Below are 27129 nucleotides of genomic sequence, written 5' to 3' on the forward strand. Positions count from 1 at the left end.
CAGTCAGTGTCTTTCATTGATGTCTCCAAACTCGAGAATCCCTTGCCTCATTGTATCACAATGATAAATTGTCATCATGAACTGTGAACCAATTTAATCTTGGGGAAGCCAATAGTATGTTCATATGTATTTCACAAGTGTTTTAATACTGGATGGGTAGAGAATTGGGTCAAAAGAAGGTGACTAATTCAGCCTTAGGTAATCTGCTGCTCTGCCCTTTGATATTTTTGTCGAAGTGACTTTATAGGTTTTCGTTATTGTTAAGCACCTTGGAAATAAATGCTTTAAAGAAAGCATTTTCCATAACCAGGAAAATAAACAAAACATTAACACACCCACCTGCTAAAATGTAGGTTCATTGGAGTTGGTTCTGTGTGTGGTAGATGACAAGATTTGCATGGCACAAGGACCCCTACTCAATCTCCCGTTAAAAGATATTTAGCTGAGACTTTATGATGCCAAGTCAGTGTAAACATCCTGTCAGATGTTGTTGGAGTACAACTCCAATCACCCCCAGCGACTGGTCCTGATGCCTGGGACTGATGGGAGTTTGAATCTATCCTCATCTGGTGTGGACCAAGCTGGGAAGACTGGTGCAGACAATCCTGGGTTAGATATTCTGTTGTTAGTTCTATATACAGCAGAAACTCGTAACACGTCTCACTGTACCACAGATTCAGATATACTACAGGGATGATGATGTGCCCCAAGTAAAATACTATACAGCACAGTGGTTTTCATAACGCAGAACCCCTATAACACGGGTGCATCCTTTGTCCCCCCACGTTGTAACAAGCTTTCACTGTATATATAAGGTGCATCATTTGTTCATATGAGTCAACCTTCTCCAACCTGCTGCCCTCTAGAAGTTGTCAAACTCCACTTCCCACCAACCCCAGCAAGCATGGCCACTGGGCAAGGATGCTTGAGCTGTAGTCTTAACATCCTCTGCAGGTCACTAGCTTGAGGAAGGCTGAGAAACCAACCTGTACATCAGAGCTCAGTGAAATCTGTAGTCCTCCAGATGTTGCTAGACTACAACTCCCACCATTCCCACCTATTGGCTATGCTGGTGGGGTAGGTGTGATGGGACTTGGGAGTCCAACAACACCTGGAGAGTCACTGGTTCTCCAACCCTCCTGTAGATTGAAGGCTTGGCAGGGTTTAACACCAACAGATAGCATCCAAATGTGGATGAGCAGAGCTCCCAAGGATTAACGGACGTTCGAAAATGGCACATGATGAAGCATGGGAGGCTGTATCACAAATAGTAGTAGAAGTGCCTTTTATTCACACAAGATCTCTCTGGATCCAAAAGGCAATGACGCCATGACAGCAATCTTTCGGCTCATCATCCTAATAGCGTCTGCATCAAACGTGGATGTATGGGGCCAAGAGCTGTGTGAAAATATGAAATGCCACACCAATTACATGAGTAAGCACAAGGCAACAACATGCAGCCAGTTTTTCAGGAGTATGGAGAGTTTTTAGAAGAGACCTGTTCAGCCTTTTTCAACCAGTGTGCCTCCAGATGTTGTTGGACCACAACTCCCATCAGCCTCAGCCAGCATTGCCAATGGTCAGGAAAGATGGGAGTTGTGGTCCAACAACATCTGGAGGCACACTGGTTGGGAAAGGCTGGACCTGTTGTTAAGTGGCCTTTTTGTTTGACCAGCATCAAATAGCCCCTTGCCGATCAAAATTAAGTTGCTCCTTAATGAGAGTTATTTGCGGTCACTCCATGATGGGCTACTCCCAGCTGCCCTTCAGACAGAAAACCGAATATATTTTTATTTGCACTGGCTTTCACCATCCAATTCTGTTGTTTATTTTAACTGCTGCTTTTCAGCGTTGTTTGATGCTGTACGGTTTTAATATCTCCTCCCACCCTTTTTTTCCTGCACTCCAGATAGTTATAGGTGGCAGGTTATAATTATTTTTATTTTTATAAGGGCAGTTGTGATGATTTGCTATTTGTTCTCTCAACTGTAGACAGCCCCCTCCTGAATGAGGCTGGGCAGGTGAGACATACAGACCTTATTTAAAACAGTGCTCTTCAACCTTGGGTCACTAGCTGTTGTTGGACTACAACTCCCATCAACCCCACACATCTTAGCCAATAGCCAAGGATGATGGGAGTTGTAGTCCAACAACACCTGGGGACTCAAGGTTGAAGAACAGTGATCTAAATATGGGGGTGGGGAACCTGTGAGGCTCCAGGTGTTGGACTCCAGTTCCCATCACCCTAGTCATCATGGTCAATGGGCAGAGACAATGGGAGTTCTAGTCCAACATCTTGAGAGCACCATGCTGGCCACCTCTGCTTTAGATGCAATGGGAGACATTCAGAGCCAGACTCGTTAATAGCAACTTTATTGGTTCACTGGTGCAAATTCATGATACGGAGTAGAACTGTGTAATGCGTTTCCCTCTAATTTTTTTACAGTAATGAAGGTTATACATATACTCTAGAGACCACAATTCATCTATTACTCTTTTGATTTCTCTTAATACTATGCGGAAATAAAGTTACCTTGATAAATATGCCCTGTGCACATTACTGGCCCTTCACTGTGGGTCACGGAGCCTTCATATGCAAAATATAGCTTCCGAATTTTATTTTTATTTTCTCGAGCATGGTGCTTTACAACTCCAAAAACATGCATTAATATATTCTAGTTTTAAAGGGGGAAGGAGGGGGGAAGAGAGAAGAAAAAAATCTGACATATCCTTGAGAAGCAATTTGAAAAACAAAGGAAGGCAGAAGCAGAATCCAACATATAAAGAAAAGTTCTCTGTAAAAATAAACCAGCACACACATCTATTAACACTTGCAGATGGAAAGCCAGGTTAGACATTAAACAGCTTGGATGCTGGGGGGTGAGGAGAGATTAGAATGCAGGAGAGAGACAGAAGGAGACATTGTCACATGAATTTATATTTTTTTTAAATGACTTCAGTCATGCTAATTTACTGATGGTCTCTATTGAGCTGCTGGTCGAAAGAGTTGGGAAAAAATTGGTAGAAATAGTCAATGCAGGTGTTTCAAAGCAAAGCACTGAACACACATACAAAAAAAATGGGGGGGGAGAGGGAGGGAGGGAGGGAGGGAGGGAGAGAGAGAGAGAACGAACAAGAACAGGTAGCCTAACTTGGCACTTCCGAAAGGCACAAATCTATGAACTCTAGCATAATAATTATTATTTTTTTAAAAAAACAGGTACTGTGTTGTAAAATGGAAAGATGATCCAATAGCATGGGGGGGGTCTTCTTTTTTTAAATGACCAGCCCTTCATAGATCGGCCCCTCAGATTCCGGCGATTCCCTCCTCAAGCGCAAGTGCTCCAGCGTGTTGTGAAAGTGTTTGTTGATCTGTTCTGTCTCCTCCGTTGATTCGAGATTAGGAAGGTCTTCCCGGATTTTTTGTATAAGCTGATTCAAAACCTGAATTGTCACCTTTAAAAAATATTAAAAAGCAAACACGTGAAAAACAGTCAATGAAGCTTAGATCAAAAGCAGAGTAAGGTCCCATATGCATTATACAGTATCATACCAATTTAAACAGTCATGTCTTCCCCCAACAGATTCTGGGAACAATAATTTGTTAAGGGCATTGAGACCCCTATTCCCTTCAGAGCTGCAATCTGCAGAGTTCCCTGGGACGTGGGATTGATTGGTAAACCACCATAGGAACTGTAGCTCTGTGAGGTGAATAGGGGTCTCCTAACAACTCAGCACCCATAACAAGCTACCTTTCCTAGGAATCTTTGGAGGAAAGCCATGACTTCTTAAAGTGGCATTGTACTTCTTTAAAAGTATAGTGCAGACAAGGGGTTCTACCTAATGATGCAGTTCTGCTTGGGCAATGTGACTGCCTCTCCCCACATGCTCCCAAAATCTGTCCCAGATGGTCCCCAACACAGGAGGCTTCAGGGGAAAGGAGGGGAGGGGGAGTTCCGTTGCAGAAGCAGAAATCTGTCACCTGAGCAGAAAGACAATATGCTAAATGACAGGCCCGGCATCAGCACCAGGCACCCCTGGGCAGCAGGCAGGGCCCCAGCAGCCTAGAAGGGCCCACTAGTGCCATCGTCTGCCCAGATTTGTGCCCTCCTCCTGCCATGACTGGTGGTAGCAGCAGCAGGCAGCTATTTTAGTGTCCCCACAAAGTCCTCAATGAACTGTTGCTCTGAGGCATTCTGGGAAATTAAAATAGCCACCTGCAGCTGCCAGATATGCTTGCAGTGGGGCCTTCAGATTTCAGAGGGTCCCATCAGAAAGCACTTTGCTGAGGGCTCCCTCAAAACTGGAGCAGGTCCTGCTAAACAAGAATCTTTTCGGTGTGTTTGCTTGGGTGGGTGGGAACTGTTGGGATATGAGATTTGTCAAGACCCCCAAGTTCACGTTTAGGAAAGGCCTGTAGCTCAGTGACAGACAGAGCTTGGAAAAGTTACTTTTTTGAACTACAATTCCCATCAGCCCAATCCAGTGGCAATGCTGGCTGGGGCTGATGGGAGTTGTAGTTCAAAAAAGTAACTTTTCCAAGCTCTGGTGACAGAGCATCTGCTTTGCATACAGAAGATCTCAGGTTCCATCCCTGGCATCTCCAGATAGGTCTGGGAAATAGTACCAGTCTGAAATCCTAGACAGCCACTGCCTGTCAGTGTAGACAATGCTGAACCAGATGGACCAATGTGTCTGATTCAGTATAAGGCAGCTTCCTATGTTCTATTGTATTACAAAAACAAAATGTAACTGCAAAACAGCGTCACAAGGCCGGGATTTGTGGCCAGGGTGGGGTGGGTGGAGAACTTAATTCACCCCCTCCACTGCAGCTGCTTTTTCCATGCAGGATCTTAGGTAAGCATTTCTAATGCCTAGGATCTTCAAAAGATGGAAGAAACAGAAAGGGGGGGAGAGGAAGTACAAGGGAAACTCCAAGTTACCCTCTTCTAGCACCGCTTTGCAGAGAAGAAGTGGACTGTCGGGCTTTTAGCACACACATTTGAATGTAGCATTTATTGAGGTCAAGGGTGGGGAACCTGTCATTCTACCAGTGTTGTTGAACTCTGACCCGCATCAGCCCCAATCACAATGGCCAATGAACAGGGATTGCAGGAGGTGTCATCCAACAACCTCTGGAAGGCCACAGACTTTCAACCCCATCCTACCCCATTGAGAAGGTCCCTTAAACAAGAATGCTGCTGCAGCTTTTGGGTACTGTTCCACTTACTGCATCGTTCTCTTTTTCATAAAAGTAGATGTATCTGTTCAGAATTTCTATGAAGAGCTGGACTTGGAGAGATGGGTCCATGCACTGATTTGCTATTTTTAATGCCTTTTTCAAGCACTCCATGACTCTCTTTCCTCCATGAAGCTAAGCACCAAGACAAAAAGGCTGGTCACTATTTCCATATCAAAGCACACTCACTTTGGGCACTACTTACCAAGATTTGTCCCCACCACCACTGCCGCTGTAACTCGGTCGACAATTTCTATCACATGCAAACAGTTGCACGGTCAGTGTTGTAACACAACTGCCTTTGCACTTCCAACTATGAATATTGACTCAGGCCAATATCCAAATGGGAGTTCTTCCCAAGCAAGAATTTCATTGCATTTATTTCGTAAAGATGGTGGGGATCCCTTTTCAGCTCGAGGGCCACATTCTCTTCTGGGCAACCTTCTAGGGGCCACATGCCAGGGGTGGGGTAGGCGAGACCACAAGCAAAAGCAGACACAGCAACAAATGCAAAAGTTTGCCTTGTGCACAGGCAGATAGTTTCTGCAACACATTCGCATGCCCCTGTCAATCCTCCATCCAGACAAGCCAAAAGCATCATAGCTCAAGGGGCGCATTCCAGCCAGGCCACAAACACTCAAGGAGAGAGTGAAGCAAGGCCCATGAAGAGCGTGGCCTGGGGAAGCGCCCCAAGGGCCAGACAGAGAGGCCTGGGAGGCCACATTTGGCTCCCAGGCCTGAGGTTTCCCACCTGTTTAAGTATATTTATTCACTAATAGGCAAAAAACCTTGCGGTTTAAGAATGTACCTATAGCCCACAGATATTTCTATCAAACTTTAAAAAGCAGGGCAGCTATAGTGAAGGCACCAGGGGAGCAGGATACCTGACCTCCTCTCTGAGATATTGTACTGCCCTACAAATTTGTCAAAATGCAAACACAATTTGGGTTGGTCTTTCACAGTCCAATCCACTTGTTGTGTAGGTTGGAAGAGTTTGGTAACATGTGCCTCTGAGCATATGGTGAGTGGTGGCAATACCTGCCATCTCCAAAGATGGAGAATTATATTTTTGTATGTTTGTTGTGTCCTTACTTTGCTTCTTTCCTGTGTTACTAATGTTTCTACAGAGAATCTAAACTAGAAAATTTTATTTCCCTCATTATTCATCCTAGAAATAAGTATATTTATAATACCACTATTTTTCCATCACAAAACTCAAGTCAAGTACACACAAGGTTACCAGGTGGTCTCCCCGCCAAAGCACAGATCAGACCAAGACCTGCATAACTCCAGGAAGATGGCTGAATCATGTGCCTTCAGAGAGCATCCTGGGCCCATGTAGAGGACCACAGCCCTAGGGGTCCCCACATGCATCTGAGTGAGGCCTGGCATCAGCTCATAGAAAGGTAGGGCATATGCTGGGACATTAATTATACTCACACACACTCAACGCAGAGAGGAGGGCTGGGGCTGATGGGAGGTGTGGCCCAGAATACCTGGAGAGTGCCAGAGCTTAAGGGAAAAGCTGCTCTAGAGCCTGTAGCTCTTCTTACCTCCTCGCCGTTCTTGTCCATGTTCCGGCCAGACCAGAAGAGATGGGCACAGGTGCTCACGGCTCGGCACTGATCAGGCTTCTTCAGCAGTTTGGAAGCCGCCAGAGCACACTGAGTTCTCAAGGGCTCATGGTTCTCCTCGCCGAAGCATTTCATCCTCTCAAATGTCCCAATTATCAAGGTGATTGCGGCCAGCTGTGCTTTTGAATCGCTAATTTCGTCTTCATACAGAGAGAACGCCTGATTCAGAGAAGAAATAAGGGAGATTGGATAACCGGTAGTTTTGATTACAATTTTTATGGCTTTTTCCCCAAAAAGGGGGAAAATAGAGCTCCCACGAAATCTTGCTTCAGTTCTCTGAACACGGTAGGGAAAGGAGCATTTGGGAAGGCATTCCTGAACAGGAACCTGTGGCCCTCTAGATGTTGCTGGAATACAACTCCTCCATGGAGGGCACACCAATGGACCCCTTGAAGGCCCACAGTGAGATGTTTGCACAGCACTTTGAGCCGGGGCCAGATCCTTACCAGGATCGTTAAGAGAGCACATGATCGACAGGCAGGTTGGCCAGCCCATGTATCAAAATCCCTTGCCCTGGGTTTCTAAATGCCTGAAAACCAGCTGGCAGGCACTTGTGAACTGCAGCGCATAGCGGGTTGCTAGCCCTATGCACAGGGCTGAGGAAGCACTGATCACAGGGCTGGAAAAATGCTTCCTTTTCACCTTTCCTGCACGTAACAGGCTTTCTTGGGTTGCCTGCATTGGCTGAAGGTGCCTAATCCCAGGAGGGAACAGGCACATACAGCCAGATAGAATAGAACATAACTTCTGTTTGTCAGCTGACAAGCAGGAGTTAAATCCTGCTGCATTGGCTGTTGGTGCCTGTTTCCAACCCGCAGCCAATGCAGAATTGAACCACATCGTCCTGCCAATCAGTCAACATGTCTTTCAGAGAATCGTAGAGTTGGATGGGGCCTATAAGTGCAAGAATCCAAATCAAAGCATACCAGACAGGTGGCTGTCCAGCTGCCTCTTGAATGCCTTCCGTGTTGGAGAGCCCACCACCTTCCTAGGTCATTGGTTCCATTGTTGTACTGCTCTAACAGTTAGGAAGTTTTTCATGATGTTCAGCCAAAATCTGGCTTCCTGTAACTTAAGCCCGGTATTCTGTGTCCTGCACTCTGGGATGATCGAGAAGAGATCCTGGCCCTCCTCTAAAAACCTTTCAAGTACTTGAAGAGTGCTATTTTATCTCCCCTCAGCCTTCTCTTCTCAAGGCCAAACAGACCCAGTTCTTTCAGTCTCTCCTCATAGGGCCTTGTTTCTTTATGCGAGTGGTGGTCCACAGTGCCGCTAAAGAGGCAGTGATACAGCCACTCCTAAATAAGCCCACCCTGGACCCAATTGTTTGTGACAGCTACTGATCAGTTGCAAATGCTCCATCTTTGGGGAAGAGGACCGGGGGGGGGGAGGCAACAGAAATCATTACAGTCTGCCTTTAGGCCTTATTTCAGGACATAAAGGAGGGCTTTTGCAATGTCGTATTTTAATGTCACTGCTGTCCAGGTGGAAGGTCTAGGGTTCAGTCCTTGGCAACTTTGGGTAAAAAGGGTCTCAGGCAGCAGAGCTAAGGAAGACCCCTGCCCAGGATCCAGGAGAGGGGCTCTCGGTCAAAGGGGCCGACACTGAGTTGGTCTGGCTCACTCAAAAGTAGCTTCCTGCATTCGCTGCATGCTTAGCACAGACATTTTTATTCAAGACAGAAGGGGACTGTGCTATGAAAACCAAATACAAGTCAACTGCAGACATCCAGTGTAGGAACATAATCAGTCAGGGCCCTGATCCAGCACTGAACCGAAGGAATAAAGCACACCTAACTCTGCATCAGATTAGCCTAAAAATTCATCTAAAGTTTTGGCCGAGGGGGGGGGGTGCGGAGGAAACATTTGTTAACCCCACCTGGGACATGAATTCGTAGGCTACCGTTTCATGGTTCTCAAATCCAATCTCTCCTGCCGCCAGAGCACCTTGGAGGAACAGCCGGAGAGGGAGCTCTGCCAACTCAGCTTTGATCAGAGCGCTGATCGTCTGGTGCGCAAATGAGAAGATCTTCTGGCATTTCTTTTCCCATTTGTCATCCTAAAAAAAACACAACACCCGACACACAAAAGGCAAGTTAAAGACTGGGTCAAAAATCATGACCAAAGAATAAGCAAACTTGGTAGCTAGGATTATGTATAGGCCTCCACTTCAAAATTGCGCATCCTGCAACAAGCACCTGAATTCTGCAGCCTGAATAAATTGCGGAAAACCGAACTCTGTGAATAGTTACTTTCATTTTATTTATTTAACTAAACGTATACATCTCTTGATTGTGAAAAAACCTTTCAAGTGGTTTACAAAAAAACTTTTCTGCCAAGATGGAACCCGAGGTGACAAGAATTCCCAGCCCATCCAGACAGATCAAGAAGTGCCCTAGAAAAGAGTTACTTGTTCCATTTATTGCATTTTCGTGCCAGTTTCTGACAGTTTAAGATGTTTTGCCCTTGATCACTGAACTGGCATTTTTTGTCCTCTTAATGAGCTATTTCTAGCCCAACCCCATTTATTTATAAGTAGAGATGGGCAAAACCCATCATGTGTGCACCTCAACTCATTCACTCACCACTTTAGAGTTCTCCTTATAGTGAAAAGCAAGCTGGTATGCTGCAAAAACCAAGGGTGGCAATGTGAAACGAATACGCTGGTTTCCACCTGCGCCAAAGTGTTTCCGGGCAGTGTTTAAAATCTAAAGTAACAGAAAGATCACATGTTGGGTGTCTGTACCTGATGACAGAGGCAAGACAATCATACAAAAAAAAAATTGAACAGCCTGCTTTAAGCACTAAACCACACACATCAGCTTGGGTTTGGAAGACAACAGCACATCATATATGTCAGTGCACGCGTGCAAGAGGAACGTATTGACAGAGGGGCCGTAACTCAGACGCAGAGCAGAAGCTTTGCAGACAGAAGGTCCCAGGTTCAATCCTTAGCGTCTCCAGTAAAAGAAGGACCAGGAAGCAGGCGACAGGTTCTCTGCCTGAGATTCTGGAGAGATGCTGACAGTCAGAGCAGACAATATGAGGTTATATAGACAAATAAGGGAACTTCCTATATTCCTAAACACACACACACACACAGCCGAGTTGAGCCAAAACCCAGGCAACGTTTGGGAACCTTGAGGGGAGGGAGAGAAAAAAAAGACAACACACACAATACAAGTGGTAGGAAGCCTTTGGCCCTCCAGATGTTTTTGGACTCCAACTCCCAGCCAGCACTGCCAAAAGTCAGGGATGATGCGAATTACAGGCTACCAACTTTTGGAGGGCCGCAGGTCCCTCTCCTGACCTGATCCCCTTTTCACAGCCACCTAAGCCCTGGTGGCCAATTGCCATGCCTCATAACAGCGAATAAAGCTAATTACAAACTCTGAGTTTTCAGTACGGTTTCCAAAGCTGGCTAATTTCCACCACCACCACCCTACAAAATTCAAAGCATGGCACACACCACAGTATTTCAACAAGTGATGGGTCAGAGTAGCAATAACCATCTGAAACTCTGCCCGCTGGCACTTTGTGCAGGGCTCAGATTAGTGGCCTCGAGCAAGTCGCTCGTTTTACAGTCTCACTCGTTTCCTTGTGCAAAATGGATGTTGTAGTATCAAATGAGAAGGAGGCAGGAGTGGCAATTGGGATTTGGACACCACATCTCTGCCTCGTACTCTGGGTGAAGTGCTTGCCTCTGTCAAGGGACCAGCTTACAAACAGGACGTGAAGCTGAGTGTTTTTTGCTCTCCCCATCTTCTAGTATGCAGAGGTATACTACCTTTGGACATGGAGGTTCCATTTAATCACCATGTCCATCAGGAAGGGCTTCCATATGTGGAGCCAACAGGAGAAGTTTTACACTGTGAGATTTGATGCACACACACACCCCACTTTTAGGAAGCACAAACTGCCCCTGTTCTGAACACAGCCCAGGTGTTACATAATTTTCATTTCTTCATACTTCTTTGTGCAGATGATTACAAAGCCTCCATTTATTTGGAATTTTTTTAAAAGTGCAATTTAGTGGTTATGCCAATGACTCATAGTTCTTAATGGTATTTTCAGCAAGTCATTATGCATCTCCATCCTCTCTAGCCTCATTTTCTCTATTCGACAAGTTAAGAAAGCAGGATGGAAGTCAACAACAGACAACAAACCTGGGCTATCAACACTATTTATTTTTAAAAGTGCCGTTTTCAATGTAGTAACATAAACAGCCATGATTTCAAACCTGTGCCAGGTCAGAGGTCTTACGATTTTAGCAAAGCCAGCGAGAAATAAATACCTCCTCATACACAAGCATGCCCTGCAACCAGAGCTTGGAAAAGTTACTTTTTTGAACTACAACTCCCATGAGCCCCAGCCGGCATGGCCACTGGATTGGGCTGATGGGAGTTGTAGTTCAAAAAAGTAACTTTTCCAAGCTCTGCCTGCAACAAGATGAAGTGTGGAGAACTCCCATTCAGGGTGCCAGCCAGCCATGCCTTTCTCCAGGATACTCCATTTCATCTCTCCTCCATTCCCAGTCAGCTGGCATTCTGTGCCCACTAAACATATTCAGCCCTTACTTGGCGCCTTCCCCCCAACTAAAGCAGTCTTGTACTTCTACAAACTTTGGGGTTCTCCCAAGCCTACAGAAAGCTCTCTATTATGCTTGGATGGTGCCGTTTTGGCAACAAAAGGATTGACACAAGGGAAGGGAAGGGCTGTAGCTCTGTGGTAGAGCACCTGCCTTGCATGCAGAAGGTCCTAGTTCAATCCACGGTGTTTCTAGGTAGGACTAGGAGAGAATCGTGTCTGAAACCCTAGAGAGTTGCTGCCAGCCAGTGTAGACAATACTGAGTTAGATGGGCCAATGATCTGACTCAGTGTAAGACAGTATATGTTCCTATGAAAATGAGTTGGCTATTAGTATAGAGGTGGGGAGTCTTTTTTCCAGCCTGAAGGCCATATACCCTTGTGGGCCACCTTGAGGGGACCGAGTGCCAATGCTGGTCAGAGGTGGTTACATTCTCATCACACAAGAGTCAAATATACACACACACACACACACCAACCCCTACCGAGGCAATCAAGAGGCATCATCATAGTTCTAGGACACATTCTAAGCAGAGAAAAGCGAGCAAGGGGGTGGTCTGGGGAGAATCCCTAGCCTGAAGTTCCTGGTCACTATCACTGGTATATGGAATTTTAGTACCCAATGCAAGCAAGGCAGAGTCAGAGCTGTGCACATTGCACAATTACGAAGAAAAACATGGCAATTACGATGGCAAGAAAATTCAGCCCCTTATGCAAAATGTGTCCATTTGCATGGAACATTTAATTTTGCTTATTTTACACAACTGATTATAGTTTGGTCAGTCATAGGAGATGCAAAGAACTACACAAGGCATCACAATCTTCCCCCAAGGTGTCTTTGGCAGCCTGTGATCTTTCAAGACTTTCTTCAAAGCCATAAGGGCTAGAAACCAGTCTCCATTTTTAAAAATGGAAGTGGAGATAGCCAAGAAGTTGAATTCAGCCGCCCGCAACACCACACCTTCTGCACTTTCCCCATAGGCAATCATAGCACACACTCCACCCTGGGCATAGTACAAACAACCCCACACAGAAATATCCAAGACCGTGGCAGTGGAGGTTGGTCCATTAGGGTGAATGGAGCACTTCACCTTCCTGCTTCCTTCCTTGCTTAGTCTCAGTGTTGCCCCTCTAGAACTCAGCAGGGAGGAGGAGGAGTTAATGCCTGTCGTTAACTCTGGCGCCACCTGCTGTTGGGCTCCCTACATTCTGCCCTATGGGCACCAGCCACCACTTGGCCCTGGCCAGAAGATTCCAGATACAGGAGAACACAAAAAGTTAAAGGGAAGAAGGCAAGGCCGATATGCTCCAGATATCAGATTCCGTGACTGCAACTTGATTATGGATGCACAGGAAACAAATTCTGATCATACCACCCCAAAATTTACTCTCTAGATCATGGATGGGATACCTGCAGCCCCCCAGATATTGTTGCACTCCAGCTCCCATCAGCCACAGCCACCGAGGCCAACGGTCAAGAATGATGGTAGTGTAACAGCCATCAGGAGAGGCACAGGCTTCCCATCCCCGCTCTAGATCAAAAAGCATCCCTTTTGAAGAAGCAACACTGAGACCGTTAAAAAGCCATACCAGGTATTGCTGATCGGGATCATCTGAACGAAGAAGGTGGATAAACCTGCCCACAAGGCCCTGTTCATCGGCAAAATCCTCAGGGTCTGGGTCCTCAGCCGGCTGATCAGGCTGGTCCTGGATGAGCGTTGATACGAGATTCATGATGGCATCCACCTGAGAAGGCAGAGAACATGGAAATGAGCCCATTTTGTGCTCACTATAGCTCTGCAGATGGCAACAAATATAGGCTTGGATCAAAGAGCCACAAGTTCCACTCATGCAACAGGGTTCCCTCCGCCCTTCCACTCTCATTGCACATCCCTGAAAAGCCACCAGAGAGAGAAAGTGTCATGGAACCCTCTGGAAAGTCATGGGATGTGGAGCAGAGGCTGAAACTGAAGGGGGAAGTTTAGGAAAATCGGGGACAACCTCACCCTTGCAAAAGGGAAATGCCTACTGCTCCTGCAAAGGTCACTCTGGATCCCATTGCCTGGACAGGCCCAACAGCAAACTGAGATTCAGATGCACCTGTATTGCCTTGTATTCAATATCCACCACCCCCCACCTGCTAAATCAAACCCTGGAGTCTTGACTTGCTAGGTGTAAGTAGCGTGGATGCTGAAAGCTCTCCATCCCATGAACGCTAAACTTCTTACAGAGGGCAGAGTTGGCAAAGGATGACAGTTCAGCCAGACCCACACCGCTACCCCAAGGCAGCGACATCCATCCACAAGCTTGCTCACTCATTTCAGGCAGAGCGCCTCAAGCAGTATTTGATGGGCTAGGGGTGCGGAACCTGCGGGCCTCCACGGCTGTTGTTAAGACTCCAGTTCCCATCAGGCCTAACCAGCGTGGTTGATGGTCCAGGAGGATGGGGGCTGCAGCCCAGCAACAGCTGGAGGGCTGAAAGTTCCCCACTCATAGGATAAGGAACAGAAACCCATCAGAAATACCTTGTCTGACAGGTTCTAATAAGCAACAGACTCCATAAATAATATTACTGACTTGTTGTTCCTGAAGGACAACAGCCCTTTGAGGAACCTAAATCTACTTGGCCCTTGGTGTCTGGTAAGTGCAATAATCTGTCATTGGGGGTGGGGGTAAAGTGCTCACAAGCATAAGTAGGGATGTGCTCGCAAGCCGTACTCAAGAGGTACGCCCCTGCGTGAACATCTAGGGATGCTGGAGGTAAGGTATATGGACTCTCACTCCCCTGCATTCCTGTGGCCAGGTCCAGGCAGAGGTATCATCCAATCTGGCCCAAAGATGCATTGTATTGATTTAAATGTGCCAGGAAAAATGAGACCTAGTAAAGACAATCTTAAAAGTATAGGAAGAATTTCTAACTAGCAGGCTCGTATCCAGCATGGCTTGGAAATTCTAAGAAACAAGATATCAGTGCAGTTTTGAAAGTTTCAGCATGCCACCTTGATTCAAAATGACATTTAGCTGTAATCAAACAGATGGAACGCTGCTCCTTGATCTCAAGAGCCAATATGCAAAATCTGATCATGATATCTTAAGAGGTGCCCCAAATGCACAGCATGAACTTTTGATTATGTCCTTTCCCTACCTGGTCTTGGGAGACTATTTCTGTGTTGTAATCCAGCACATTGCTTAGCACGTAACAACTCATGCTCTTCCTGGACTCATAGTCGAAGTACTCAAATAGGGGATGGAAATGTTTCAGTTTCAAGACAGTAAGGGCGTTGTTGTACGTATCAACCGGAATCTTCAAGAGCCTTGTTAGCTCCTTTGATACAGCGCTGCTTGTAGCGATACTAAAAAACATTAAGTGGGCAACAATGAGTTGACAGATATATATTTGTCAATATATAGTCAATATATACTTTAGGTCACAGGTGGGCAGAAGGTAGATCAGGATCTACCGGTAGATCTCTGGGTGCTTTGCAGTAGATCAGCATGGATTTCTGAGTCTCAGTTGTTTTAGCCATAGGAAAGTGACTCCATGCATACGAATCATAATAATAAATTATTCTAATTCTAATAATAGAGCCACCCTATTCTTACGGTTGGAATTTGTTTTAAAACAGTGGTTCCCAAACTCCCCCACCCACCCACTTGAAAACTGCTGATGGTCTTGGTGGACCACTTCACAATTTTTTCTGCCTGTTGCAGCAATTTTGATGCACCATGCTAGGTTCTGTATGATTTTTAATTGTAATTGTATTGCTTCTTTTATTTCTGATGTTGTAATAGAAGTTGCATTCCATACAATTCAAACTGTAATACAATATAAGAAATCAAGGAAGCAATACAAATATAGTTAAAGATTAATATGAATATTTAATGTGGACATGCTGCAGACCACCTGAACGAAGCTCTCAGACCACTGGTGGACCACTGGTGGACCATGGACCACAGTTTGGGAACCTCTGTTTTAAACTGTTTTTAATGTTGTATTTTATGCTGTGACCTGCCCTGGGACCTTTGGGTGAAGGGCAAGTAATAAACCAAATTAACAATAATAAAGCTACAGAATTAAAAGGAAACCTAGAGTAACCAGAAGTGATGAGCCACTTTCAGTTCTAGTACTTTCAAAGACACGTTCCTGGGCTCAGAATTCTTTACTTCTAAATTATTTCTTTTGTACCAGGCTCAGAAAAACAACTGAAGTCTGCCCCCCCACACACACACACTCTCACTCTCACTCTCACTCACTCACACTCACTCACACTCACACACTTTAAAAGCCAGCATCTCAAGAAATCAAGAAGAAATGGCAAGGAAAACAATCTAAACGTTTTTTGCACAGTGCAAACATTTAAACCACCAGTTGTCAAGGTTCAGTCATGTAGTAACAACTCATTGTTAAGACAGAGCTATCTCTTATTTTTAAAAAAATAGGGATTTATAGCCAGGCAGTCTTAATTTGTTTTAGTTCCCTTCCACCCACTGCCCTCAATTAGCAGACAATACAGCCTTTAAGGTGAAAGCAGGATGGCCTCCCACTTACTGCTCCAGGTTAAGCTTGTTAAAGATCTCCACCGTTGTCTCCAACACTTTGTCGACATAGTCAACACGATCCGGGTAGCACTTCATAGCCAAGTTAATGAGAGAGACTTGTAGTGACACCACATCCTCTGAAGGCATATCTTGCCTAGACTGGAGTTCGAACAGCACAGAAAAATAGAGGTGAAATGCATGTCAGATGGCTGCAGAAAGGGCACTTTTATTTATTCATTTATACTTCACCTTCTGACACCCCCCCCATGGCAGCATTGATGGGGACCCCCAGGTGGCCTCTCATCCAGACACTGATAGGACCCAGACTACCTTAACCTCTGCAAGACTGCTACATCAAGTGACTTCACGCATCAGGACTATGGGTTGTATTGAACTAAGCCCTCCCCAGAGTAGACCTATTGAAATTACTGATTCTAGGTTAACTGTGTCCATTACCTTCAATGGGTCTACTCTGAGTAGGACTAGCACTGAATACCACCCTAAGTCTGAGCTTCTAGCACTACTTACAGAAGCAACCAAATTCTCTGCTTACCTGTATGACAGTAGCCACCTGCTGGGAGAAAATATCAAAGAGCTTAATATCAGCAGGGATCCCTGGCCCATCCTCTCGGTGAGCAAAGAGCGCAAGCCTAAAGACACAGAAAGAAAATTTTGGAAAATGCGATTCACAGACCAATCCTACTCAGAAGCAAGCCCCACTGAGGCTCTTTCCCATGTCAGCGTGCTTAAGAAATGGGACTAGCATCTCATTTCTGGGCTCCAAGACTTGGCATGAACTACACCTGTGGCCCTTCTGATTGCTGGGCTACAGTTCCCATCATTTCTGATCGTTGTCGATGCTGGCTGAGGTTGATGGGTCTTGGATTCCATCAACATCTGGAGGGCCACAGGTTCCCCATCCCTGCGTTACATCACATTTGTAGCCTGCCAGTCTTCCAATTCAAGGCAGCATACATGTGGTTCCCAGGTGGTCTCTCATCCAGACATTGACCAGAACCAGACCTACTTAGCTTCAGCAAGGTGTTCAAATCATAGGCCTTCAAACCATGCTTCTAGGAAGGCCTTGCCGACTTAAATCAGCAAGCTAAGCGAGACAACCAGACAGTTTCTCTCTGCATTAGAGACATCTGCTGCAACACAAGCACGAGCTGGAGAACATCTATCAAGCGCTTGTGCTTGGAACACTAGGGTTACAAGAAACAAATGAATTGTTTGCACCCACATCTCTCGCCATTTCCAGCCACTGAGAGGACTGGGTGTTCCAGAGGAGTAACTGGAAAAGACACTCAACCAAGAGAGTACACAGAAAGACACCAAAAGGTTGCTTGTTCGACATTGCAAAATGGCTTTGCAAGGCTACGCAAACCGATATGACTCAGAGAAGTCTTCAACACAAAGACAGCCCCAAACAAACAAACAAACAAACAAAGCTTGCTTCACACATTTCTCCCACAAAATACACATTTTCTCTTCTTCACAAAATCAGCCTTTTGCCAAGATTAGAAAGGCATTAAATTTTACAAACACGCCGACGCCTGTGTGTTAGCACACAGTTCTTTGAAATATGTCAATGCCATTGCCTTCCAAAAAGATGGGTTTCATCCGGTGACAGTCCTAATCAGAGTATACCAACCATGACTCACTGAGGCCCATTAATTTCAACAGGTCTACTCTGAGCAAAAGTTAATTGGCTACAACCCACAATTTGCATGAACAGAACAGAAAAAGGCAAGGGGGGAAACAAGAGCATACTGCCAGTACGCCTCCAAAACTGTCGGGTGTTAACCCCCAAAAAATACTGCAGCAAGACTTGGCTGCCTAGTTCAAATCGATGTGAAATTCAGCCTTCAATTGCCACTTTTCTCCCCATCTCACCTGCCACCAAAGCTCCTAGGCCTGGCTGTCCCTGTTTTGGCAACCGCATATGCCCAGTCCTATGTGCAAGCCAGCTGCATGGACAAGGGCCCCATTGGCTTCCTTGGATCACACAACCTGCCACCTTCCAGATCTTCTTTCTCTTGTCCTTTCATGCCAACGGTACATGGCTCCTGCTGTTTACAGCAGGGGTGGGGAAACTTTCCATCCAAGGGCTGCATTCCCTTCTGGGCAACCCTTTGGGGGCCACAGACCAGTGGTGGGCAGGGCCAGAGCAATAAATATAAATCTTGTCTTTCTATGGTAGGCTAGTTTCTACACACACCCCTCTTGATCCTCCACCCAGGCAAGCAAGAGGCATTATCAGAGTTCAAGGACACATCCAGCCAGGAAAATACTCACAGAGGATGTGAAGCAAGGCCAGTGAGGGGTATGGCCTGGGGAGAGTCCCAAGGGCCGGATACAGAGGGCTGGAGGGCCACATATGGGCCTCAGGTTCCCTCCCCAGTTTACAGATATTATGTTCCCTACAACCACTCTGCATTTCCTCAACTTGCATTTTTCTTTAATCCAAACTTCCCCCCACCCCCGGTCTTTGCAACCTTTGCTCATCCTTCACTCCTGCCCCTTCTTCTCAGCCCGCTATCTACTTTATAGTCCCTTCCCTTGGCCACTCTACCCCTGCTTCTGCTTTTCATTCATACTCTCGATCCATCCTTACTTCTTGCCAACAGAACAGTTTCCCTTTTTCACCCCTAGCTTACGTGGGATTTTTTGTCCTAAACTGCTCCACCCCCTCCAGCACATTCCTTATAGAAGCTGCACCGTTTATAAGACTTTCATGTGCTAACTCTTGGCAGTCTCTCCAACTAGCATCATGAGCATTCCATGACATCATAGGAGCTTCACCAATCGCTGGATGATATCACACCAACAGGGATTTTTTTAGCGAAACAGAATACATTGGGGGAAAGGACATGGAAATAATGAAGAGAAATTCATAACTATAATCATCATCATCATCTCCTCTCACTGGATGCCTCTCCCTTGCTCCTGAAAAGCCATTAGAATGCTTCCTTACACACCTGTCAATTAATGCAATGATGATATTTTTCACATTCACATTTTGGTGTAACTCCGCACAGGAACGCAGAAAAGGATTCAAGGTTTGGAGGTGAAATTCATCCGGGAAAACCTAGATATAGCAGAAAAAGTCCAATTGGCGCGGGAGGGAGGGATTCAGCCAACGTTTTTCTACACATACAATACTTGGAAATTTTCACTGCACAACAACTCGACACCCAGACTATCCCAAATAAAACTTCCATTGTTAAGGGGCTCTTCAGTCTTTATTACATCACACTCCTGCTTCTTCCCAGCCAGAATGGCACTGCTATTATCTCCCATTTGTATAGGGTAGGCAAAGAACTATGGATGCGAAATGGTGATGTCTCCAAGACCACCCACTGTAAGAACATAGGAAGAGCCCTGCTAGATCAAGTCAAAGGCCAATCTAGCACACACCCTGCTCTCTCAGTGGCCAACCAGACACCTACAGGAAGCCCACAAGCAGGACCTGGGTGCAATAACATTCAGAGGCATATTACCTCTGACAGTGGATGTAAACACAGCCATAATGGCTTGTAGCAGGGGAGAGTTTTGAGGGCCATGCAGAGAGACTCAGAGGGCCGCATTTGGCCCCCAGGCCTGAATTTTCCTACCACTGGTGTAAAATGAGATTCTGCAAAGATGCAATTGGCATACAGACTGGCCAGACTAATTTGTAAGCTCATGAGTGTAACTTCTTTAATTTTAGCCCCTTCCTCCTGATGAAACTGATATAAACAAGCCTTTTGTTTGGGTCAACCATCTTGATCATTTCGTTTAAATGTTTATGTGATGGTTGCTCTGCCATCCAGATTGAAAAAATATCTCTTGAGACCAGTAAGGGTTTTTTTTGGAGGGGGGGGGGAGGTAAAGATTTGTGATGGTGGAATCTGCCATGGCTGGTGCTGGGAATTACAATCCCAAGAGGTCATGCGTGAACAGAAATATTTTGAACCAGAAGAGAAAATTCAGACAGACAAGTCCCCCGCCCACACACAAAAAAGTTCACCAAGAAGGATCAGCAATTACGAGCTTATCCCAAACTGAGGGGTGCCCACCCATCACTACACCCAGTTGCATCCAATTTCCTCAACCCAGAGGAGACTTACGGGAAGGGCTGTAGTTCAGTGGAAGAGCAACTGCTTTGCATGCCAAAGGTACCAGGTTCAATCCCCTACATCTCCGGGTAGGGTTGGGATACCCTGGAGAGCTGCTGCCAGTCTCTGAAGACTATACTAAACTAGATGGACCAACGGTCTGACTGCCTAAGCTGCTAAAGGTGGCGACACACTGCAAATTGCTACCTCCTGACACACCTCAAGCTGCCTTTGCTCCTTTCCCTCCTCACACAGCTTACCTGTATGATACATTCCATGAGATATTCCTGAGCTAGTGCATCCCTGCAGTTTACAACTTGCTCCAATATGCCAGGCAAGACAATCTGGTAACAGGAAGAGAACAGCTCCGTATTATTTTCCTCTCTCGTAACAGCTGGTATAGCACAGTGGGGAGGAGAGCCTGGCTAGGAGTCCAGAGTCTGAGAGTTCAAATCCCCGCTCGTGTCTCCTGGGTGTCAAGGGCCAGCTAAAGATCACTCCCACAGTGGGTGGCTCAGGGGTTACGTGCCCTGCCACCTGTGCAGCCGTGGGCAAGCTGCATAGTCCCAAGGAGCCCAGTTGCCCCCCAGCTGGCAGTTGCGGACAAGGAAGGGGCTGGCTTGTGCAGCTGTGGCAAGCTGAGCAGGCCCTAGCCAGCTGGGGAGGACTAGCCTCAGAGGAAGGCAATGGTAAACCCTGTCTGAATACCGCTTACCATGAAAACCCTATTCATAGGGTAGCCATAAGTCAGGATCGACTTGAAGGTAGTCCATTTCCATGCCCTGTGCAAGCTTATATGCTTGCACCAGTCTCTAAAATCTGTTTCCCACCTAAACGCTTCTCCCAGCATGAATCTGCCAAACCCCAAGACCCTCCTCTCCAAGAGAGACTTGCAACGTAGCAACAAGGGCAACAAGTATTTTCAGTCGTGGTCCCTCTCTTGCCTGTGGAATCCTCTCCCAAGCGAGGCCTACCCAATGCCAACAGCTGCTTCTATCAACATCAGGTTAAGACTTTCATATTCTCCCAAGGCATTTGATGGAATCCGATCCAGCTGCATCAAGGCTTTAAGTCAGTGTCGCTCTGGGTTGCTGAAATGTTTGTTCCTGTGGGGGCTGGTGTTGTTTCTGGTATTGTTTTGTTGTTAAATAAATGTTGATGGCACTTGTTTTTAACACTTTTTTGTATCTTTTTAAACTTGAACATTAGTCACCTAGAGACTGCCACGTGTTAAGCGACTAACAAACTGACAAGTACTACTACGGCGATTGTAGGAAGCTACAAGTAACCAATTTCATTTGGCAGATATGGAGGAAAGCAGAGCCAAGAAGCCATCTCACCTGCTTGTATCTCTCTACGTTGACGCCTTCCAGCTGACTAAGCCGAACCAAGTTAGTTCCCACCAGGATCCTCAGCTCCTGCCTCTCCCGCTCCCTCTTCTCTCGGTCACGACTGTGTCCCTGGTGCTGCATTCGCACCCAAAGCTTGTTCATCTCGGCAAAGTTCAGCAGCACAAAGTCCATGGAATCGCTGATGTCCCCGGTCATTTCTTCACTGAAAATGCAAGACAGCGAATGTACACTTCTGACACAAGGATTTGTTTTCAGGATCCATATCAAATCCGTTTTAAAAAAACAAACAGCATGCCCTTTGGACCATGAAGAAGGATCTTCATTAAGAACAGCTCTCTTTGGGCTAAAGCTCTGCAGCTTGAAGAACCCATGACTCAACTTAAACATCTGCTGGGAATCAACTGTTTTAAAATACTAGTGCCAGGTTAGGGGGAAAGCTGCACACCAGAACATTTCACTTGTGTCTCTTCCAAACAAAATGCGATGCGATTGTCCTTTTCATGTATGGAGAGCTGCACTCCTGGGTGCAATGCAACTCTTCCCTCATTGCTCCACTTAGACTGCTCACCTAACGAGATTTTTGTCCATGACAATATACTGGGGCAGGGAACCTTTTTCCAGCCACAGGGCCATATTCCCTCCTGGGAAACCTTCCGAGGGCCACACAACAGTTGTGGGTGAGGCCGGAGGCAAAAGTGGGCGGAACAATGAATGTGCAAAGTTCATTTTTTTCAAACTGAACTTTTGCCCTGTAGGCGTGTTTCTACACATACTCTCACACACCCCTCTATCCTCCATCCAGGCGAACAAAAGGCATTATCAAAGTTCCAGCCGGGGAAAATGCTAACAGAAGGTGAAGAGCAGGGCAAGCGAGGGGTGTGACCTGAGCAGAGTCTCAAGGGCCAGACAGGGAAGCCTGGAGAGGTGCATTTGGACCCCCAAGCCTGAGGTTTCCCACCCTTGCAATATATATGGATCGGCTCATAATTACACTCTGGAGGGCGAAGCTCTTTTGTGCCTTTAGAACAGAGGTGTAGGCTAAGAAAAACTGCAGAACTTCTGACTTAAAAACGTTTAGCTTCCTGGGAAGCAACTTGCATTACTGGTGGACTGCCCTGTGTGGAGGGCCAAGCTGCGCCCCTCCCCTGCCAAGTGTCTCCCAGCAAGCCCAACCACCACGTAAGATCATCAGAAGAGCCCTGCTGGGTCAGCCCAAAGGGCCGATCTAGTCTATCCTCCTGTTCCCACAGTGGCCAATCAGATACCTGTGGGAAGCCCATAAGCAGGACATGGTGCAACAGCACTCTCGCCTACTTGCGATTCCCAGCATCTTGGATACGGCGGCATTCAACGCTAGTCCTACTCAGAGTAGACCCACTTGAAGTTAATAGACATGACTAACTTTGGTTAATTCCTTTAAGTGGGTCTATTCCAAGTAGGACTTAGTTGAATACAACCCACTGTCTCTGAGAGTGAACAGAGCCTTTATCCTCCACAAATCTCTGCAATCCTCTTTTAAAGGCATCCAACTTGGTGGCCATTCAATACAATCTAAAGTAAAAGTGGCAAGTCCTAATGGAACTCCTCCAATTTATCTACACTCCACCTTCCTTTTTAGGTGAGAGATCTAAGGATTGCTGCCTTGAGCCCTAGGGTTCTTACTGTGATCTCTGAAGGCAGCATCCCCGGGGTCGATAGGTGATCTCTCACCTAGCACCTCTGCCTCAGCAAGGGTGCCACTGCCTTCCTGCCCAGAGACCAGGCAGCTCTGCGTCAACGTTTTTGCCACCCAACACGCGCAACATACTTCCCACTTATGAAAGCTCCACTTCCACCCCTTACTTACTCTGTCTGCTCTCCGTCATCAGGCAAGATGTTCCGCGTGCACTGAAGGAGGTAGTTGCGAAGAAACAAGCCTCTCAGAGGATGCTGAACACCACGACACATTTCCACCAAGTCTTTTAAGATATCCTTCCTGGACTGAGGGAAGGACTTCACGTAGACAACCCCAACTGTTATCAGTAAATAGCTGGTGGGGGAGGGAGAAAGAGAGAGTGCACACATTAAAATATTTAAGAAAAAGTGAAAGCCTGTGAATCCTAGCTTTGAAACTTCAAAGAACTTTGCACTTGATGTTACTGTAACATCAGGTGACTGACAGGTGGGTAGTCTCATCCCCTATAGAATTTGGTCCTTGGCTACCTCTGGTTAGAGTGCCAGATTAGGACCAGAAAGAGCCAGGTTCAAACCCCAACTAAGCCATGAAGCTTGCTGGATGGTCACTCTCCATAAACCTAACTTACCTTACAGGGCTGTTGCTAGGATGGCACTTGCAGGTGGAAGAAAACCACACTTACCATCCTGAGCTCAATGGTGGAAGGTCATGGTAAGTGTGTCATAACAATAATAATAGATCTCTTTTAAAGACTCTTGTAACCCTTTCTCTGAAATAGAAATGGACTGCCTTCAAGTTGATCCCGACTTATGACGACCCTATGAATAGGGTTTTCATGGTAAGCGGTATTCAGAGGGGGTTTACTATTGCCTTCCTCTGAGGTTGAGAGGCAGTGACTGGCCCAAGATCATCCAGTGAGCTTCATGGCTGTGTGGGGATTCAAACCCTGGTCTCCCAGGTCGTAGTCCAACACTCTAACCACTACACAACCTGAAATTTCAATGAACTGACAATTAAAACTTAGCTAGGTCCTCCTCTTCCTCCTCCTTCATTTTCTTCCTGACTCAATCTCCTCAAAAGAAATACTAAACACACACACAGTCTCCTAGGAATGTGCAGATTTCATTCACTTGCAAATATCTCAAGCTTTCTCCCTAAGTCAGGATTCTAAACAAAGAAGGCAGGTGAAAAACACCAAAGGCACAAGCCAAGCTATAAATGTTGTATGAAGATGAAGTCTCAGGGCTATCAGCATACACACTTTGGAAACAGCCACGTCCTGTGTCAATCAGGCCTTAGAACAGGGAAGGTGGACCTGTGCTTCTCCAGATGTTGCTAGACTACAACTCCCATCATCTCTGACCTCTGGCCATGCTGGCTTGGGCTCATGGGAGTTGGAGTCCAACAATATCTGGAGGCCTGCAGGCTCCCCATTCCGGCTCTAGAACTTGGTATATTCTCATGAAATTTTTTGCTTTTCCCACTTATTATGGGTTTTAATGCAGCAGACCTCTTACTACCCTGTGCCCTCTATTGGCCTGTTCATATATCAGCTTACTAGACTTAGCTATGCTCATCAGAATGAGGCCACTGGAGATCAAAGTAAGCTGCTCAAAGTAAGGCTAACCTAACAGAACAATGCTGTCTTCTATGAAAAAAAACTTAAGTGCAGTTGCAGAAATTAGATTAACTGTTCCAGAGCCAAAGATTTGCACCCTAGATTCCGATTTACTTACAGCCGCGGAATGATGTTTCCGGCATACTGCACCAGTTCATAAAGGTCTGCCACTTTCCTTCCCTTGGCAAATTCATCCGTCAGGTACACCTCCAGGTAGTGCAGCTCATCAGAAATAGCCATATCTTTTCCTTGTGATTAAGGATTAAGACTAGCAGAAGAGAAGAGGTGCCTGGTGTGCGCACGCTATTACCCAGCAATACCGAGAGGAAATCAATAGCCCCAGAAGAGCTCAGAATCTAAAGCGGATGATGGGAACAGCGGGAGAGAAAGCAGCTGACGTTTCAGAGGACAAAAAGGATCATGCCTGCAAAGCAGAGAAAGCGAGGCAGGAGGGAGAGGGGCAGACTCCGAAATCAGCCCTGCCGAGAGATGCCACCATTCGGGGGGGGGGGGCAGCGCAGCATGTGCCAGGCCCAACTTTGGGGCAGCAGCTCTGTGCCAGCAGCACCCACAAACAAACAGAGAAATATAGGAAGCTGCCTTATGCTGAAGACCACTGGTCTGTCCAGCTCAGTGTTGACAGGCAGCAGCTCTCCAGGGTTTCAGGCAGGGGTTTCTCCCAGCCCTACCTAGAGATGCCAGTGAGGACTGAAGCTGGGACCTTCTGCATGCAAGGCAGGTGCTCCACCCTCTGAACTACGGCCCTTCCCCGGAACAGAGTGCCAGTGCAAGGGTTCAAAAAGACTACCGAGCTGTGTACACACAAGCATACTGGGTGCTCCTTCGCCAATCGCCCTTTATGCCTTGGGTACCAAAGCACGCAAAGCTATAGCCCAGGCTAGGAGTATCACTGTCAAGAGAGTCTTGCTCTTCTATCAGCATCAGCACTGATACAAGATTCTTGCTCCAGAGCAGGAGCAGGGAAGCTTTTTCAATCCTGGGGCTGTCTTTCCTCCTGGGCAACCTTCCAGAGGCTGCAAGCCGGTGTGGGCTGGGCCAGAGGCAAAAGTGGGTGGAGCAATAAGCACGGCTCTACCTCTGTACAGGTAAAGTCAAAGGGCTCTTTTTAAAAACAGACACCCATACCCATTTCTCTATCCTCCATCCGGACAAGCAAGAGGCACTGTCACAGCTCAGGGTCTTCCAACCCAGCAAAAGACTCAGGAGGGCACAGACTGGGGCCGCTGAGGGGTGTAACCAAAGGCCTGGAGGAGGCGCATTCGGCCGCCTGGCCAGAGGTTTACCCACCCCTGCTCTAGAGATCTAACAGTCAATCCCTCCTCCCAGCAAACTCTGCGAACTGTAGCTCCATGAGAGCAACAGGAGTCTCCCAACAACTCTCGGAACCCTTAACAAACAACAGTTCTCAGGATTCTCTGGGAGAAGCCGCGGCTGTTTAAAGCAGTACCTTGGTGCTTTAAATGTATAGCGTGGATGTGGCCTTAACAAGCAATCCTGTTTACCCAGGCATTTGATGGATAAAAGATGATCTTCTTGGCACCCGTGACATTATTAGCTGTGAGGCTATTTGACTGTTTTTACATGTTTTTTGGGTGTTCTTAAATATTTTTAAAGGTTTTAAATATGTGTTCATATTATTTTTAATGTTATTCTGTTTACCACGTTTGCATTTGCTGCCTTGGGATCTTCTGGGAGGAAGAAGATATTTATTCATTTATATTCATGAATTTATGACTCACCTTACATGTGGGTCAATGGGATTTACAAACATATCACAAAAACACCTAAAATCGTTTTCAGCAACAGGACTAAAACAACTGAAGATAGCTTTCGAAACAATACAAAATGAACATTGAAGTCAGAGATCTTTTCATCCAGTTTGTCAAAACAAAAATGTCCTCAATTGTTTCCGGGAAGTCCAGATAGCAGGCACCTGTCATATCTCAACAGGAATGCTTGTTCCACAGCACAGGAGCGGCCACCCTGACAGCCCTCCTCCAAGTTCCTGCAGATAGGGCTTCTGATATTTTAGGGACTTGAAGGAGAAACTCTCCTACAGAATGCAGTGACTCACTGGTTATATCAGGAATAAGGCAGTTTCCCCACGGAAGTTGGATTTGTATCAAAGTAAGTTCTACTCAGAGAACTTAGAGGAGACCCATTTAAATGAGTGGACCTGAGTCATGTTCATCCATCTCAATGGATCTGCTCTGAGAATGACTAACACAGGATACATTCCCTGTACCAAAATCAATTGGCCTGGAAGCAAATTGGCAGCCACTGCAAGCCTCGCAAGCAAGTTATTATACGTAAGCAATTGTTTGCCCCCACAAGCAGCTTAGCTGGGGTTTTTCCACCCATTTTT

The 27129-nt window shown here is 46.3% G+C and overlaps 1 protein-coding gene across 1 annotated transcript in view; it reads right to left on the reverse strand.

The window, feature by feature from the left end:
- Window positions 1-2356: 2356 nt before the first annotated feature.
- The window catches only part of VPS35 (VPS35 retromer complex component), a 36604-nt gene continuing 11831 nt past the window's right edge, over window positions 2357-27129 (reverse strand). The window contains exons 4-17 of the mRNA XM_061593722.1: window positions 24862-24985; window positions 23297-23479; window positions 21439-21652; window positions 20359-20442; window positions 18980-19089; window positions 16552-16648; window positions 16009-16157; window positions 14605-14812; window positions 13050-13205; window positions 9458-9580; window positions 8752-8931; window positions 6793-7032; window positions 5231-5374; window positions 2357-3456 (exon numbers count right to left, since the gene is read on the reverse strand). Of these exons, the coding sequence (XP_061449706.1) occupies window positions 3277-3456; window positions 5231-5374; window positions 6793-7032; window positions 8752-8931; window positions 9458-9580; window positions 13050-13205; window positions 14605-14812; window positions 16009-16157; window positions 16552-16648; window positions 18980-19089; window positions 20359-20442; window positions 21439-21652; window positions 23297-23479; window positions 24862-24985 (2192 nt within the window). The 3' untranslated portion in view covers window positions 2357-3276. The remainder of the gene's footprint in view (window positions 3457-5230; window positions 5375-6792; window positions 7033-8751; window positions 8932-9457; window positions 9581-13049; window positions 13206-14604; window positions 14813-16008; window positions 16158-16551; window positions 16649-18979; window positions 19090-20358; window positions 20443-21438; window positions 21653-23296; window positions 23480-24861; window positions 24986-27129) is intronic.

This window comes from Rhineura floridana, chromosome 13 (assembly GCF_030035675.1).
Source record: "Rhineura floridana isolate rRhiFlo1 chromosome 13, rRhiFlo1.hap2, whole genome shotgun sequence".
Taxonomy (NCBI): Eukaryota; Metazoa; Chordata; class Lepidosauria; order Squamata; family Rhineuridae; genus Rhineura; species Rhineura floridana.